The 17683-nt window shown below is 40.2% G+C and overlaps 1 protein-coding gene across 4 annotated transcripts in view; it reads right to left on the bottom strand.

The window, feature by feature from the left end:
• The window catches only part of SMYD3 (SET and MYND domain containing 3), a 562584-nt gene that overhangs the window by 133012 nt on the left and 411889 nt on the right, over positions 1-17683 (bottom strand). For all 4 annotated transcript variants that reach the window (XM_010973568.2, XM_045509457.2, XM_074351719.1 and 1 more), the window contains 2 exons: positions 3645-3712; positions 1970-2072 (listed from right to left, as the gene is read on the bottom strand). In XM_010973568.2, coding sequence (XP_010971870.1) covers positions 1970-2072; positions 3645-3712 — 171 coding nt within the window. The remainder of the gene's footprint in view (positions 1-1969; positions 2073-3644; positions 3713-17683) is intronic.

Below are 17683 nucleotides of genomic sequence, written 5' to 3'. Positions count from 1 at the left end.
CTAACTGGGCAGGGACTAGACACCAGGCTTCTTCAGTAATGCAACCAGCCCTCCACAATGCACAGCGGTTCCATCTGGATGCCACCAGTGCCCTCAGTGAGACACTGCTGGTCTTCACAGTATGGAACAGAAAGTTGGTCCAGCAATGAGTTCTAGAATGCCTTCTGGGCTGTGAGGCCAAGTGCCAGGTACTAAAGGGAGACACAATAAGATACAATTGCCTGTCATCATGGAGCTTGGAGCTGAATGGAGAAGTCACCAACAGAGCCAGCATAAATACCCAAGAAATGTTAACAACCACCGTAAGAGAGACTGCAGAGGAAAAGAGTGTCCTTTAATTTGGAAAATCAGGAAAATCTCTATAGAAGAGATGATGTTGGAGAGGGCCTTGACGGGTGTGTAATATTAAGTCAGGTGGAAATGGTGGGCAGACAGAGGGAGGGCAACTGAGCAGAGACAACGTCATGCACCACGGCATGGATAATGGTAGGGAAAAATTTGTATTTTCCGAACAAGCTGGTATAAAAAGGACTTATGGGGAGAATCCTCTCTTGGTTGAGAAGCTGCTCTGGAAAGCCGCAGGGAAAGATATCTGGGTCTGCAGGGCCCTGTGCTGAGCCTGAGCTGAACTCTATGTCAGGCAAGAGGAAGGATTTGCTTGTTACTCCAGAGATGGAAAGAGAAGGACATGAAATAAACATCTTTTGACAGTGTTTTTTCAACTAAATGAAAACCAACTGAGGAGAATAATTGGCAGCCAAGCCGAGAAAACAAGATATAAAGAAATTTGTTGTTTCTGAAAATTTCAGCTGTTTCTAATAGTTTTTCTGTTTGCTTACCTGTTTTTTTTTTAATTTAGTAAAACACCACCACCACTATCATTATCAGAAGGCAGCTGTCCCTCAGCTCCCAAACTAATGTTGATGAAAATGGATGGTGGTCCCCTTCTTACCTGCCTTGAAATCACATATGGCTCAAGGAAAAAAAATCTCAGTTCTGCACCTTGTTGACAGATATCCCAGTGTACCTACTACATGGGTCCTAAAAACTGGAAATTCAGTAAGTGGCTATATCAGAGACAGCTTATTCAGTTGAAAATCAGTTTGGAGGGAGTTTTATCAAAGCCAAATCCCTGTCTATATAAAATATGGTACCTCTGAGTTTAGATTTTATTGGCCGAGTGCTGCATAAACGCAATAAAATCTTATGATCATCTGTTTTCCTTGCAATAAATATCCACTTTAGTAAATTGGAAGGTAGAAGGAAACTGGGTTCTGAAAAGCATAAATATCTATAGCCCAGAATTCAGGGTAGTAACTGTGCAAACCCCATCAGGCTCTGGTTCAGTAGCCCCGAAGCAGCCCATCCGCAGCTGCCTTGCAAGACCGTGGGCAGCCACAGAACTGGAAAGACTGAGGCCAATTCACTGCTGGGGGTCATACTTCCTGTCTGCTAATCCCTTTACATCTTTGCTTGGACAGGTACCCAGAGAGGTTGAGGGTTTGTAAAGGACCAACGACAACCTCAAAGAGTCAACTTGTTTGCTTTTTCAACGTGAAGGTAAAAACGAGTCACTTCCAAATGCAACTAGTGGCTTTGGGAGTCAGTAAACCTTTGGGATCTCATTCACAAGCGGGGCTGCCCTCCCTGCCCACGGCAGGATGCCCACAGGCAGAGATGTCAGAGGCTGCAGAACTGTCACAGGCACAGAACTTACATCCTCCTCTCCCACACACATCCAGCAGAACTGTTGTCGTCCAGAACAATGGTGATTCAAAGAAGAAAGTTAGTGGTCTGTAATCTGAGAGAAGTAATGACGGGTAAATCAGTCGCTGGGTAGAGGGGCTATGTATCTTCTCCTCGGCAGAAGGACAATGAAAAGCTGCCTCCTCCAGCACAACTGGTTTTAGGGATGGGTCTGTCTTTGATGGAAAAGGAGGCCAGGCAGCGGGCAACACGGGTTCCTTACCTCCTCTCCCGCCTCAATGTCTCGGACTGCACGCAGTAAGAGGTGCGGCCCGTTGAACACAATCGAACAGTTGGGGTCACAGCTGTGATTGAGCAAAGACATACTGGAAGAAAAAGAAAACAAAGAAGGAGACCATCATGGCTCAGTCGAGAGAGTCAAACATCTAAATTTAATGAATATAATGGACAAAAACACTTCAGCTTAGGGGTGGGGGGACAGGAGGGCTGGACCGTGTATCAGGGATTGAGTGCTCGGGGCTGGGGGGGCTTTCACAGAAGTGTCACCGGCCCACTTCATATGAAGTGAAATGCTCCCCAAGACGGAGGCTAATTAGGGAAGTTTGTTAATAAAAACATTTTCTGAGTCCTTTTGGGGGATGGCTATGGGGAGGTAGTTGTCTCATTAGATACCAGCCAATAAGGTGATCCAACATGAAGATGGGATAAAACTGACTTGTAAAGAAAAGAAATAATTTCTGAGATGACGGGATGTGGCAATAATCACTTACTGAGCTTCCCATGCAGGAGCTCGTTCGTGGGGCTCCTTTGGAGGAACTGCCACCTTTACCAGAACACTCACAGCTACTCTGAAGAATAATTAAGAGTGTCTCCTCTTCAATAGAAAGCTGAGGTTATCACGTAACTAGATCCTCACGCATCTGGGTCCTGGCCCAGTCATTTTTATCACCTTGGAGGTGCATTTTTTACCATCCAGGAAGGGTATGAATTTAGGCTGCCACTATATTTGATAATAATTAGAATAACCATTAAGTGAGCATTTGCTATGTAGAAGGCAATTTCTTAGCACTTGGGCAAGTTTATCAAATTTATTCATCACAATAATCTGATGAGGATCACTTACAGACGGAGAAACTGACACTTGGAAGTTAAATGACTTGCCCAAGGACACATAACTAGAAAGTGGTGATTGAATTTGAACCAGGGGGTCGGAACTCAGAGCCTATGCTCTGAACCATTCCCTGTTACTGCTTTTTGAGGACCAATACCAACAGACCTGCAGTTTATCACATGTGAGAAATAAGAAAAGAAGCTGAATTCTCAGATTCCCAGTTAATAAGAAAGGCCCTATTTGTATTCAGACCTAAACGGCATGAAAACAAGATGAAATCGGGAGTGGCCCTGGAGTGCTCGTGGAAAGACAGTCCAGTAGCTCAGTGACAGCCAGAGAGGGCACCTCAAAAGGCCCAAACCTAAAGTTTCCTTGCCTCCTGGAGCACTGGGGCTCAGACTCTGCTAAGCCAAGAGACAAAATGCACCCAACTGGTGCAGCATAGCAAGTCTGTTGAAATAATCACATGCTTCAGCCCACAAGGTTGGGGAATCAGATCAGGGCATGGGTTGGGGCATGACCAAATCTCAGCCTGATGGTTTATTAGTACCCACAATCCCCAACTTTTTACCCCAGTGTTCTGGACAACAAGAATTTAGGTCTGAGTTCTGCCTCTTTGTTAATACCACAGCATATAATGTGGAGTTACAGAACTGTTTTCTTTAAACTTCACATTTTCCATCTTCTTGTAATTTATCATTAGGTTTCAAGCTTGGCTCTTGGACCAGCAGCCTGCAATAGCCTTTCTAACTACTTTTAAAAGGTTGAGGAGCGGGGTGGGACTTAAAGTTGTTTCTTCCAGTAAACGAAATACCCTCCACCATACCTAGGATACAGGCCAACACCAACTTCCTGCATCTCTGCGTTACAGATGGTGAAAGAGTTGCAGATCACCTGTAAAAACAAAGGGGAGACAGTCAGGATCACCAGTCACCTAAGAAACTTCACAGGCAAGAGAGCAAAAATTTTCAAAATGAAATGTAGGAGCCTCCTAGTCATTGCTCTGTAAAGACCCAAACCAAACACGGATGCTCTTCTATTTGCAAAAGAACACATGTGGGACACACTTTCCTTAAGAACTTCAGGTAGTTCAATGCAGAAATATCAACATCCTGTTAAAAACACACACACACACAAAATATCAACATCCTGTTAAAAAAACACACACACACACACAAACAACACCCAGGCTTAAACCAGCACAGTATAATCCTCTCCCCACCAAGTTATGAAGATACATGAAATGTTCAAAATTCAGAATACAAAACATCTATTTATTGAAAACTTGACTCTCACCATGTTGGATTTTTCACTCAAACAAGCTGCCTACAGTTTCCAAATGCCACTGGGTATCTAATGAGTAACAGCAGCTTGTCTTTTATTCCTACAAAGAATGAAGTACAACCTGAGTGAATCTGTGATCCAAGCTGATGAGAGACCACAACCAGCACAGGATGTAACTCAGCCAGGCCACAGCATTTACTAGGCATGTGAACCCCTCACTGAGTATACAGAAGGGTCCTATACCCTATACGGGGATGGGGCAAAAGAAATAAACGATATAATCACTACATTCAGGGAAACTAAAACCTATGGAAGGCCACACAGAACCATGGAAAGAGCAGTGGACTTAGAATCAAAAAACCTACACATCACTGCATCAGGCAGGTGCTGAAGACGGAACAGTGAAGAAAAAAAATCTAAAATCCCTGCCTTCATGGAGCTTAAGTTCCAGTGGGGAAGACAGATTAAAAACACAATAGAAAAATGTCACATGTGAATAAATGTCCCATGTGAAGAAATAAAGTAAAAGGGCAGGAAAAAAGTGCTCAAGAAAGTTCTTCAGGATATTTAAGCAGAGACCTGAAGGAACTGTGGAAATGAACATGCACCTATCTAGGTGATAAAGGTTCCTGTCAGAGCAAGTGCAAAGGCCCTGAGGTAGAATGTTCTTGGGTACAGAGTAACAGCAAAAATGTTAGGAGGGGCCAAAGCAGAGTACATAAGAAGAGGTGTAAAATATGACATGAGAGAGGTCACTAGATCATGTAGGGACTTACAGCCATGTTTGGATTTTCTTCTGAATGAGACAGAAAACCACTATGTTGATTCTGAGCCAAGGAATTAATGGATCTGGTTTCTGTTTTGAAAGGATCACTCTGGATGTTGTGTAGAGAATGGGCTACAGAAAAACAAGGGTGGAAGTAGAAGACACAGTTAGGAGACCAAGGTCATAGCCCAGAGAAGAGATGCTAGTGGCCTGGAGGTTGGTAGCAGTACAAGTGGGGAGAAGCGGGTGGTACTGATGGACTGCTTGTGGGGAATGAAAAGAGTTAAGGATAATGCTCGAGGTTTGGGCCTGAACAAGATTATAGTTGCCATATATGTGAGGAAAGGAACAGGTCTGGTTGCAGGGGATTGGGAGGAAGCCCAACGGTTCTGCTGCAGTTACGGCAAACTTGAGGTGGCTTATTAGTCATCAAGCCAAGACTAAGAATGAGCAATTAGAGTTCAGGGGAGCAGTTAGGGCTGGAGATATAAACTTTGGACAAAACAGAACAAAGCCCATTAAGAAGAAAACAGATGAGGCCACTGCAGACTTGAGATGAACCAGTGACTACATATGGATCTGCCTTGTTGTGATAAAGTTTCTGTGAAGAAAAAAGCAGTGAAAAGGAATTTCTCTAAATCAGGTTTACATCAAAGAACATAAAGCACAAAAAAGCACTCAGTCCTCTGAGCCCCTTCCATGGATCCAAAGAGCTCTTAGATGGAGTGTAGTGCAACCTATCATGATTTGGCATTTTTCCCCTAAAAGTCTGAAGAAACTGCAGTTTCAAATCAGGAAATAAACTGGTGTACATACACATATTTTAAACACATCCTAGTTAAATTGCTTTAGGGGCATCTGTTTTATATTAAGCTGGAACAGTGTATTGCCTATACATATTTATGCATAAAATGGATGGTAAAAACACAAGACAAAGGATCCTGTGTTTTCTTTTTGAAACTTTAAACATTTTTAAATGGGTATAAATGTTTTGGCGGGGGGGGGGATATGAATTATAATACATCTTTTAAAAGGGTAATCAGGACTTTACCTGAAGCAATTAACTCACCAATGAAAAACGAGGTCAAACAGATCTAATTTACTAACTTTTGAGTCAAGTCAAAATTTAAAATTTTTTTCTGAAAAAGCAAATTGAAGGTTTTTCCAAAATAGGCATGCTGATGGAATTTTTAGAAAGGAAATGCTAACAAGGGGAAATACCACCTTGGCTATCTTCTCCAGTAAAGGCCTCCTGATCCCTAGACTTCGCTGACATTCACTTATCTCTTTAGCAGCATTTATCACATTGGATCATTTACCCATTTACTTCACACTATTCACAACAGACTGTAAAATACTCAGAGGGCAGTGATAGAGTTTCATTCACCATTGTATTCCTGTGCCTAGCACAACACCTAGGACATGCACATACTAACACACGTTCCCCTCTCCCCCAAGTAGATGGCTGCATGTGTGTGGTCCTCAGCATCCCCAGAGAGTGATTATCCAAACAGAGTCAGAGAAGACACCAGAAACACATCATAGGTGTCCTTCGGGTATGGAAGAGTGGAGATGGACATAGTTCTGGGCCAGGAAAAGGAGTGAGTAAAGTTAATCTTCCATCTTGCTTGTCCTTGGGCAACCAATCTTCATATGCCTCTGCTCACATCTTTTTGCCCTTTCTTTCTCTCCATTCTAGCTCATCTCTTGTCTCATCCTCTTTTCTGTGAGTCCATTGGATGAGGGAGACAGTATTATCCATCAGAAGAGCACAAAGACTTGTTTGAGTCTCTGCTTAAAATGCCAGGGCCTGATACATTGGCACAAAATAAATATTGGCAAAAATGAATGAATCAATGGATCAGCGATAGTCCTTCTGCTCTTTCACTTCTCTTGCATTTTTTCCTTTTATTCTTCACTTTCCTCCCTTCTTTCCCTTTTCCTATTTTCATTATGATCAGTCAGTCACCATCCCTCATTCTGCCCCACTCCACACTGTAAGTAGGATTGTTTTAACATTTTCTTTAACAAATTCTTGACAAATTCCTCATTTGTATTCTTTTGAGAGGTGTGATGTGATAGTGTTACTGAGCTACCAAATAAAAAGTTTACCCTCTGGCTTACTTCCACTTTTATTAAAAATATTGGTTTCATTCAGCAATATCTGAATTAAGAAAATGTTACAGGAAGTACTTTTGATATATATAACTGATAACAATGGTGGATGTGAGTTAGCCCTCAGGTTTTATCCTTCTTAAACAAAAGAAGAGGTAGATAAGATGTCCATATGTGCTCAACTAAAAATTTGAAAGGAACTGCTCTTGATACCAAGAAATAAAAGAATATAAATAAAGCCAAGAAGTAAAAGTTTAAACACTTTTCAAAGTATCTTTGTATATACCATTTTCTTAGAAAAATTAAACAGATTAAACAATTAATGAATGACTACACAAAAACGCATTTAGAAAAGCATATTAGTGAAATTATTTCAATAAAAAAGCAATTAGGTTAAAAGATTTTTTTTCTAAAACCTAAGCTTGAGTATTTAAGAATATTTCCCATGACACGAAATTAAAACATATATTTTAGTTGTTTTATAATTTTTGAATGTAAAGTTATGTTTACTCTTCATATTTTTTCTTTTGAAATAGCTGAAAGCCTTTATAGTGGTACACTGCAGCCTTTCTGGGTGAAAAAACCTAGTGAGCTAGTACAAGTGGCCACTGAACCTCTATATTTTGTTAAAAACCAAAACAAACAAACAAAAACAAAAGTAAACTTTAAAACAGTCTATAAATCGAATTCTTATGTCATTTGGTTCAGGTTCTAGGTCGAGAATCTGACATTTTTGTTTTGAGTTTAAAAATTCCCCTGCAGCAATCAATACCAAGTATTTCAGTTTCAATTTTTTTGTCGGATTTTCTGAACTAGAAGCCTTTTATTAGAGCACTAGATAAATGAAGATGTTTGAGACACAAGAGAAAATCACCAACATACCATTGCCTTTTAATGGCAAAGGTGAAGGGCCAGAAGAAAGCTCACAACCCATTCAGAACGGAGTAATTTACACTCTAACAGAAGGGACCATCCACTTCCCAGCCACCCTCCTCCCAGGCCAATTACTGATTTTCACAAAGAACTTAGTCTGTGTGCAAAGAGTGCTCGCTGGCTTCTAGCCTACTTCAAAGAAGGCTTTCAATTTCAAAAAATATAAATTTTAAAACACATTTAAACAGAAGGGAACTCAGTTTCTGAACACAAATATAAAGTGGTTTCCTCAAAGACCATATGCATCTCCTTTAAAATTTCTCTATTTGAAGCAGAAGGGGAATGTTCAGGACACAGAACTTTTGTCAACACAGCATTTATTAATTAAAGGGACTGAAGGTAAATTTTCGAAAGGAGGCTTCCTGCATTTGGTTTTATTAAGCTCTGTGGATAAAAGGAAAGAAAGAAGGAATGGTTGGCAGGTATGAAAACCAAAAGCAGAGGTTTTCATACAAAATAACTGCCCTTCCCCCCTACTCCTTGAACTAATAATTCTCTAACTTTAAAAGCAAGATAAGTATTTTAGTGAGGGTATATTATTCTCTTCCCATAGAATGTGATATTTAATGAAACACAGAATTCTTCTTTCTGAATCTTCTCATAAACCTTAAGAGATTAAAATGTTTACCTCCGGCTCCCTCCTATCTGCATGGGAAATAGTCATCCCTCTTCCGTGACTCAAATCAGGCTTTCCTAATACCTCCCTCCCTCCCTTGGTCACTCATTGATAATCTTTCCTGAGCCCTGAAGATGAAGGTTTTGCAGTCTCCAAACCAGAAGAACGATGGAAGGGGACCAGGCTGGGGAAGGAGGTCAGCTCAAGAGTCAGGAGGCAGCATTTCTCAAAAGACAAATCACAATCCCAGGGTTCATAAAAGTGTTTCCAGAAGGTGTACAAATAGTAAGGACGGTTATGGCACCTGTTTGAATTATAAATTTTAAAAACCAGTAAGATGAGTAGTGTAACATATTTTCCCTTTATCAGGAAGTCGGTGGAGGGCCTCCACGTTTTGTTAGTGAGCAGGCTTTCAGGTGGTGGGGGCAAAGCAGGATGCTGTGACTCCAGCGCTGAGCTGCATGCCTACCACGCTGCTAGCCCGGCGGAGGTCTGACGTCACAACATTACAGTCTATGAGATTTCATTTGCCAACCTAATGGACCATTGGCTAAAGACAGCAAGCAAGGATGTTAGAAAACAGGTTAAGGAGGAACACAGAAATGATAATTCTATAAATCTGTCTCAAGATGCTCCACATAATGACTTCTATCTTGTTAAAAATCTTTCATAGTAACTCAAGACATCTCTAGTACTTAGAAAATGTTAGAAAGAGAATATATGATGAGTATATAATCTTGTTTTTAGCAGATGGCAGGCACACTATTAAAGTCTACAGTGTGTTATTTGAAATGTGCTTGCACCCAGTCACGTAAAACCTTCTCTTACTTCATCACTTAGAAACAGAACAGGAAAATTATAAAATCTAATCTAGCTAGTTTTTTTAAAAAGTATATGATAGGAATGGTAAACATTAGGTCATGAAACCATGATGTTACCTAAAGCCAAACCAAAAATATTCATTTAAAAATCTATGTCTTAATAATGCTTTTTTGACACACAAAACTAATTGAAAGCAAATTAAATCATGTGTACCACTTGTTAAATGGACAATTAAAATTTTGTCTTTATGTTATATGAATACTATCGATTTTGCAAATGTACTTTATAATACAAGCCAAGTAATAAATAAAATGATCTTATTTAAGTAAACTACCATATTCCATATAACAATATGCTTGGAAATGTGTATAGACCCTGGTACATTCATTCAAGTACTATTTCCATAACTTCATAAATGTCTGTCCCATCTCAAGCTGTGGTCACAGTAGTGCACACTAAACACACAAAACGCTCAGCCATGACTTGCCAAGGCTAAAACCAACGTCAGGGCCAGGATCAGAAGTGAGGGAGGGAATAGCAATCATAAAATTGTGCTTCCAATTTCACATCTTTCCCAAGGTCAAACTACCAAATGTTAGCAAATGAGGACTCACAAAATGAAGCCGCTTTATATAATATGTTTGCTTTCTAAAATCCACCCACATTTTCATTTTTCTAAGAGCTTTACTCACAGTAGAACTTATATCTTCAACAATTGTCTTTGATAATAGAGAGCCAAACAGGAGTGATATTCATAAATTTGCCCACTGTTCTTCCCCTGAGGACGTCACCTGGCATTTCACCTCCTTATAAGTCATCTGATGAAAAAAGCACTTATGACAGATGTCTGTCAAGTATGTATAAAAGTATAAAGCCCTGGAACATGATTTCCATTGTTTCATTTTTCCTCCCACACCCAGAGGCTCAGAACTAGTATGAATTCTTAAATAATTTATTACAGGATATTGTTGTAGGTTTCCACAGCTCTGACATAAGAAACTTTTCTACTAAAAATTTCATTTAGTCATGCTCCAATCCAAAAAGTTTATTATCACAATGAAATCAACTGCTTCCACAGCTCACACGTAAAGATTCTTTTGCTCAACTAGAATCTCTAAAAATGTTCTCTTACATGATAATCTAGTTTTGTTATTCTCTTTCCGTAGAACTGGAGCAGGAATCTACCCCTGGGTGGTGCCAGTGCTTGTCACTGTAACTGTTCTCAGTTCCAGCACTAAATTCTTAAATGAAGCATGCGAGGCGCTGTGTCTCACCTGACCGCGGCGGACTTGGATAGAGCAGAGTGTGCCTCCAGTCACCGGTGTTTTTTCATCAAGTTAATGGGGAAAAGAAAACTCCAGAAAAGTATTCCATGTGAAAGATAAAACTGAACACTAACCAACTGTTTAATGTAATCCCCCAACAAAAGACAAGTTCAAGTGTAAACTGAGGTTATGCTCACTAGGTAGGAATTAAGGTGAATATTCTTTCCGGGGGAAATTCTGGCAGGCAAAGGTCTGTCATCCTGATCATCCTTGACATCTCGGGGATTGAGACCCCGGAAGCATAGATTTCACATCATAGCACGTGAGGTGGACGTGCCTCACCTACAAGCGGCCGGGCCTGCACCGGGGTGTCCTGGTGACAGGTGTCTAAAGCTGTCTCTGGCAGGCGAAGGCGGCAGATGAGGGGGCACCTCATGGGCCCATCCTTCTGTGGGTTTCCACACGTACCCAGTCTCTGGACACTGCCTGATGAACCGAGTGAGCCGGAGCCAGGGAACAGAGGACACTGGTCAGACTAGAGAGAGTCGCAGCTTGAGTTATGTAATCAAGAGGAGGCAAGAAATTAGGCTCTGAGCTCGGACCGACCCTCTTGTGAGCTCTCAAGGGTCACTCCTTTATTTTCAGAAATACAGAAGCAAATAAAAGAGGACATAAATCATGGCTTCATCCCCACCTACTCCTTTCTCTTAGAGGTAGCTCATACTCAGCCCCTCCCCGCTTCCTCCAGCCACTGTTACAAACAGCCAGCCAGCCAGAGCAGACAGTAGCATTTCCAAGCAAGGACACCGTGTCCTTTGTCCTGTTTGCCCTTTCTTCTGGTACTATTTCAAATTACACCAAATCTTATATTCTCTTCTCTGGTGTTTGCCTTCCATGCTGTCCTCTGAATTTTCCACTCTTCACACCTTCCGGTCTCTGCAGGGCGGGCCAGTCCCTCTGCCTAGAATGTCCTCCCTCCCTTTCTTATCTACCTATTAGGTACCACACACAGTGTTCAGCACCAGGAACAAGGAGCAAAAACTGTCCCTTTCACCATTTTGCCTAGTGACTGAAGTGAAATCAGAATGTAAACAATGTCACATTTCTCTCCAGTTCTGACAAATGTTAGCCTTCTGCAGCCAAAGATTATTTTGCTGAGTATTGGCCATATTTCTTTGTAAGTCACTGTGTCAAAATACAAGTTGCAATAATGCACGGCTGCACTCTGATCTGTCAGATCAATTTAGAAGCACATGAGTCTGCTGCTCTTCCAGGGCCCTGGGAGGCCCACTGGCCTCTTCATCCTCTGATCATTTGCTCAAAGGATTGCTGGGGATTACTGAAGACCAGCTGGGAGACGTAAAGTAAAATGGATGGCCGTTGAATTTTCCACTCTCCCATTGTCTGACTGCAGCCAGCCACCCTTACCAAATTAGTGCCATGGGGAGAAGGATGCTCTCTCCCTACTGCAGGCTGGAAAGATCAATCAGCCACAAAAGAGCAAGTGGCTAAAGGAAGGAGAAAACAAGGCCATGATACTTCATCACGTGACAGCCACGGTATTTGCAGGCATTCATACATGGAACGATCAGAGACAGAACTGGAAAGAACTACTCCCTCCCACGTGGCCCTCCTCCCATCTCCCCCCAGATAAGCACGATCGTTTTCTCTTGTTTCATGAATGCCTTCTGCCTTCCCACCTGATCACATAAAAACATCAGGGAACCTGTATCTTCACATGGGGTGAAATGTGCTAAATTATGCATGTATCTGCATTTCAACATTATTGGCCCATTCATTTTGATTAGGAAGTGCCCAGAAATAAAGGAGCAGAATCTACCAGAAAGCTAGAAACCAGAGGAATTATGAGGAGGCCTCAAAAGGGCTCCTGGCACAGAGGAAGTTTAGTGAACAGCAGCAAGATCATTATGATTACCACCGTTCATCAATTATAAGACAAACTCAACCAACATAAGACGCACCATTATATGATGTACCATGAAGCAAAGCCACTAACAAACTATGTTAGGCTATCATCTGTAAAACCGATTCCAATTTCAAAGAGGTAAAATTGTGAAAAAATATGCATCTTGGAATTAATGAAACACAATGTGGCTGTGTACACCCCCAGGTTCCCGGAAGAACATAAGTCGTGGTCTATGTAGCTAGTATCTGAGGATGGACAGGACGTTTGGGTCAGCCCAGCCTCATCAGGCCCTGAGTTTCTGACCTCTTGGAACCTCTCCCATGAACAGACTGGGTTGCCCTCCTTGACTCTCAGCATCACCCAAAGGCATTCACCACCACTCAGTTCCACCACTCAGTTCATCGTTTCCGCCCATAGAACAGACTATCTTAAATCACTCAAAACCCAAAGGACAGCCCTGATATAAAGCTACACTGCTTGAGCCAAGTCAACAGTCTTGTCAAATTTGGCTATACTCTGGAGGTGACCTAATGCACATATGTTCCCAGTGTCTTCTTTCAATACTGAGTTAAGCAGTACAATTTCCCCTGGAATGGAATTTAAATTAGTTACTTTCAAACCCAAGTTCACATTTTTTCCCCACCTACCACATAGCTCTCTGTCAATAATGAAGAGAAAGCCTTTAGGAGGATAGTCTGGGTAGAGAAGCTGTGGACAGATTTCAAAGTCACTCATCATTAGCCTGAAAAATCGTACAGATAGGTACTGAATGCTCTGCTCTGAAATCTTAGTTGGCTATTTTTCATGGAGGGCACTGACCTTCAAGACTACTTAACACATAAGGAACTGAAGAAAGATACACAAAGACATATGGAAACTATACAGGGGGCTGGTGTTTCTGCAATGCCCTTGTTCCCTCAGTACCAAGGAGGGGGTGAGCTTCTAAAGCACCACCCAGACTGGTTGGTGGCCAAGAGCCCACTGCATTCCTTCGTTATACAAATATGAGAGTGAATTATCCACTCAATGGTCACTTTATCACAATGCACACATATTCTTCAGATTACCTTTTTAAAAATATTTTTTCATGACTATAGATAAATCCTAACTATTAAAAGTCAGATGATGACGCCTGTGGTCTCACTATGAAAACTCCTCACTTCCTTTGCATTGTCCTTTCTGATGATCACTCTTACTGCCTCCACAGAGAAGAAACTCTGAATCCGCTAATTTGTGAAAGCCAACAGTCACCCTCACAATCATGAGTCTTCCTTTTCTTAGGTTATACACAGATTTAATTAGTTATTTTTAATAAAAAAAAAAAAAACAAATTCCAAATGATTCTTTCTTCCCCTCCAGCCTTATTTTTGCACATACTCTCCCCATTTCCCTGCAACATCTAAATGCAAAACAGAACATATTCGCTAAAGGAAACAGAGTTTGATAATTAAAGCAAACATAAATGAATTTGCATATGTGAGGTTTCCAACTTTGAATTCAGAGACAATGAATAGTATATCAGTCCAAATGAGAATTAATCTGCTGTTCATGAAAAAAAATATAGTAAGTCATCAATGGCAGGAAAAGAAATGTTGGTTTCAAAGAAAACAGCACAGAAATATCCCTAAGTGGAGATTATTGTAAAGTCTGTTTGAAGGGGGAAAATAAACCAAAGCATTACCAATAAAAGATAAGTCTAAAAAAACTGAAATGCAGGGATCATTTTGGGAAATGGAGCAAAAAGGATATAGAAGAAAACAACGCATGAGAAGATTAAAAGAACAATGAGCTGATGACAAAAAAGTTACAAAGGCTCACAGTAAAGAGTGAGAATTACTGATCATCGATGTGTATTTGGATTGTCATGAAGAAAATTAAAAGATTGACAAGAATAGGAGAAAAGATAACAATGATTTTACATGGCTGCCTGATGATAGTTCAGCCCAATGAGTCTGAGAGCTGATTATCAGAAGCAAATCAATGAAGAGGTAGCTTTAAGTAAATGGGGAGAGTATCGGGCGATGGGCATCTTCGTTACCATTGTTCCAATCAAACTAATTTGAGCAGATTGTGACACAGGCTCCCTAGATGCTGCTGTGAATGACTAAAGAAAGGTACCTTCCCCACCTCCTTGCCCCCGCCCCGCTTCCACCATGGATTTCTGTGCAAAATGAATTTTTTTTTTCTGTGCAAAAGAGACTATGGAAGTTGACACGTACTAACAGTATGTTCTGTATTATAATGTAGACAGACCAGGTTTTTAGTAAGCTAAAGGCAGACAAAACGTTGGCTATACACAGCAGCAGAGTCATAAAAACTCTTCTTAAAATAGGAAAAAAAACCCAAAACTCTTCCTAAAATGATGAGCCTCAGATTCCCCAAATGCCCTCAAACACGTATAGTGTCATGTCCCAACCAAAGCCTTCTGAACATATCCAACTACCTTCCCTTAGGTGGAGGTCAGTGCATCCCTAGATGCTCTATCAATGTGAAGGCTAGGTATGCTCAGTTGAAGATTTAAGTAAGGCACTAGATTCAAAACAGAAAGGTAGTTATCAGACAGAGTAGGTAGCAATTAGCAGCTGAACAGGTGGCTTTAAGAATCTAAAACAAAGGAACTTGACAGGCATGTAATCATGAAATCCCCAAAGCATCCCAGAAAGTGATAAAAATAAATACCTTTGGGTGAAGTGTTGTTATTTTTCCAAAGAGGAATTCAAGATAGTTAGACCTCTTTGGTCAGAATATAAACTATGATCAGTGTATTAAGAGAAAGAAACAAAGCAAGGTGAGATTCCTTTTTTTTTTCCATCCATATTTAAATTTACTACATTGGGAAATTTGTCTATACATTGATATACTGGACTCCAACTGTATGAAATCTTTAAATAAACTAAAAATATTTTTCAGGATGTTTTTGTGAGGAGAGGAGGTAGGGGTAGCAAATTTATGTGTAGGGTTCAGTTTTAAAGAACAAACAGCAAATATAACAAAACTCTTGCTTATGGTTTCCAAAGTGTATTCTATGACTAGTTTCTGGCCTGTTCTGCAACCACAGTACTACCCATCACAAACGAAGCCTCCTAGTTCAACAGCAAGTAGGGTTAAAATGTGTTCAGTAAATTGTAGAACTTCAGAAAGATTTTCAACAATGATTTTTGTTGAAATTAAAAAAAAAAAAAGATTTTCTGTTTAACTTTTTGGAACAGAATAATCCTCTTTACCTTGAATAATTAAAAATAAAATAGCTAATGAACGTAATACTTTAAAGTGAAAAGAAACTACCGTGGTACATCAGGTATCTTTACATGTTAACTGACTGGTGTAGTTAAATCAGAGATAAGTGGTTGGTCAAGTCCTGAGTGATCAACACTATAATTAGAAATAGCATATTTCTCCTTAGTCTTTACATATTTGCCCTGATATAAATATTTATAGTTGTCAAATATTGTGAATCTTTCCCAGACAAGTGTTTCAAAGATGCTAGGTAAAATAGTTGGCAACTCCTTTCCTGAGTTGCTTGCTATGTGGCAACTAAATAAATCAAGGATGCAGATCAAGATGAGACAGATACAGGAGTCAATGTAGAACAAGGCAAAAAGGTAAGATAAAGAAAGTGGTGGATCATTCCAAATTCAATTACCGATCAGGTCAGATCTCTGTATCACCTCTCACCTTCATCCCTGTCTTTCCATTTCCACTACCTGTTGGACCTTCATGATCTTTTGCTTACAGCTTTCCAAGGGAAGATCTCTGTGCCTCCACCTCCTCCCTCCCACTCCCATCCTCCATCCTTTTCCAAACCATTCTTTAAACTGCCACCAGATAAAGAGAAATATGAGATCCACCTAGTGGCTGCAGAATAAAGACAAAATTCTTCAGCATAGCATTAAAGGTCCTCAATCTGTCCTCATCCTATGTTTCCACTGCGCCCAGTGCTGACTGTTTGTTTCAGTTACATTGGCCTACTGCCATCCTTCCATCATGTCCTGTACCCATGTGGTGTCTATCTTTGTTTACAGTGTTTCCTCTTTTAAAAAAACTTCGATCATGATCTATGCTGCTCATAATTGTATTCAGCCTTCAAGATTCGGCTTAAATGGCACCTCCTTCAAGAAGCCCTCCTAGACCCTATTAATTTCTCTATATGGCACTTTATTCATATATTATGTCCAGCATTTATCCCTTTCTACTTTGAACTGAAGCTAATTATGTAAAAATCCATCTCTACCACTAGACTGTAAACCACTGAACACCACTAGTTATATCTCTTAAGCACTTAGTGGCATTTATTTGCTAATATGTCTTTTCTACTTCAATAAACCATAAATTTCTTGAGGTTGTGATTCATATCTCCCTTTAAAAATATTTTAAATTAAAAAATTAAATACATATTTAAAATAGAGATGTAATACTTAGTATAAGTGTATGTCAAGTTTCCATTTACCTACCACCCACTGGATAAACAGAAATTACTCAGACCTTCCAGTACTGGTGGGACAGGACAATATCCTTGGTATTCCCTCCCACCTCATTCCCTCTCTATCTTCCAGAGAGAACCACTATCTTAATTTTGTGTTTCTTATTCCCTTGTTTTTATGATAGTCTTATCCCATATGCATGTATCCTTAAACAACATACTGTTTATCTTTGCATGCCTTTGGTTTCTTATAAACTGAACCATACTGCATTTATTGTTTTGCAACTTGTATGTGTTTGCTTTTGGTTTTTGCCTCAACATTCTGTTCCTAAGATTCACATACATTGATGCGTGTAGCCATAGTTCATTCATTCTCACAACCTAAGAGAACCTCTTGCAAAGGGGAGGCACATATGAGAAGAATGTCCATGGTAACATAGTTTTTAAATGCAAAAACTGCAAATGGCTCAAATGTTCCTTATCAGGAGGATAAATAAATAAATCATGATATTTTTTACACATTTCTGGCATATAGTAAGCCTCCATAAATATTTTCTGAATAGATCAACAAACTTGAGGGAAAAAATAACTGATTCATCCTGGCTTCCTCCTCTGAGCCCAGCGAATGCTCAGTAAACATCTGAGACATTCATCCAGAAAACAATGTGAGCTCCTAAGACTGGCCCTGGACAGGTACTCAGATAAAATGGAAGATTC

This window comes from Camelus bactrianus, chromosome 23 (genome assembly GCF_048773025.1).
Source record: "Camelus bactrianus isolate YW-2024 breed Bactrian camel chromosome 23, ASM4877302v1, whole genome shotgun sequence".
In the NCBI taxonomy this organism is placed as follows: domain Eukaryota; kingdom Metazoa; phylum Chordata; class Mammalia; order Artiodactyla; family Camelidae; genus Camelus; species Camelus bactrianus.
The sequence above is the reverse complement of the archived record's forward strand: the minus strand, read 5'-3'. Positions and strand labels throughout refer to the sequence as shown.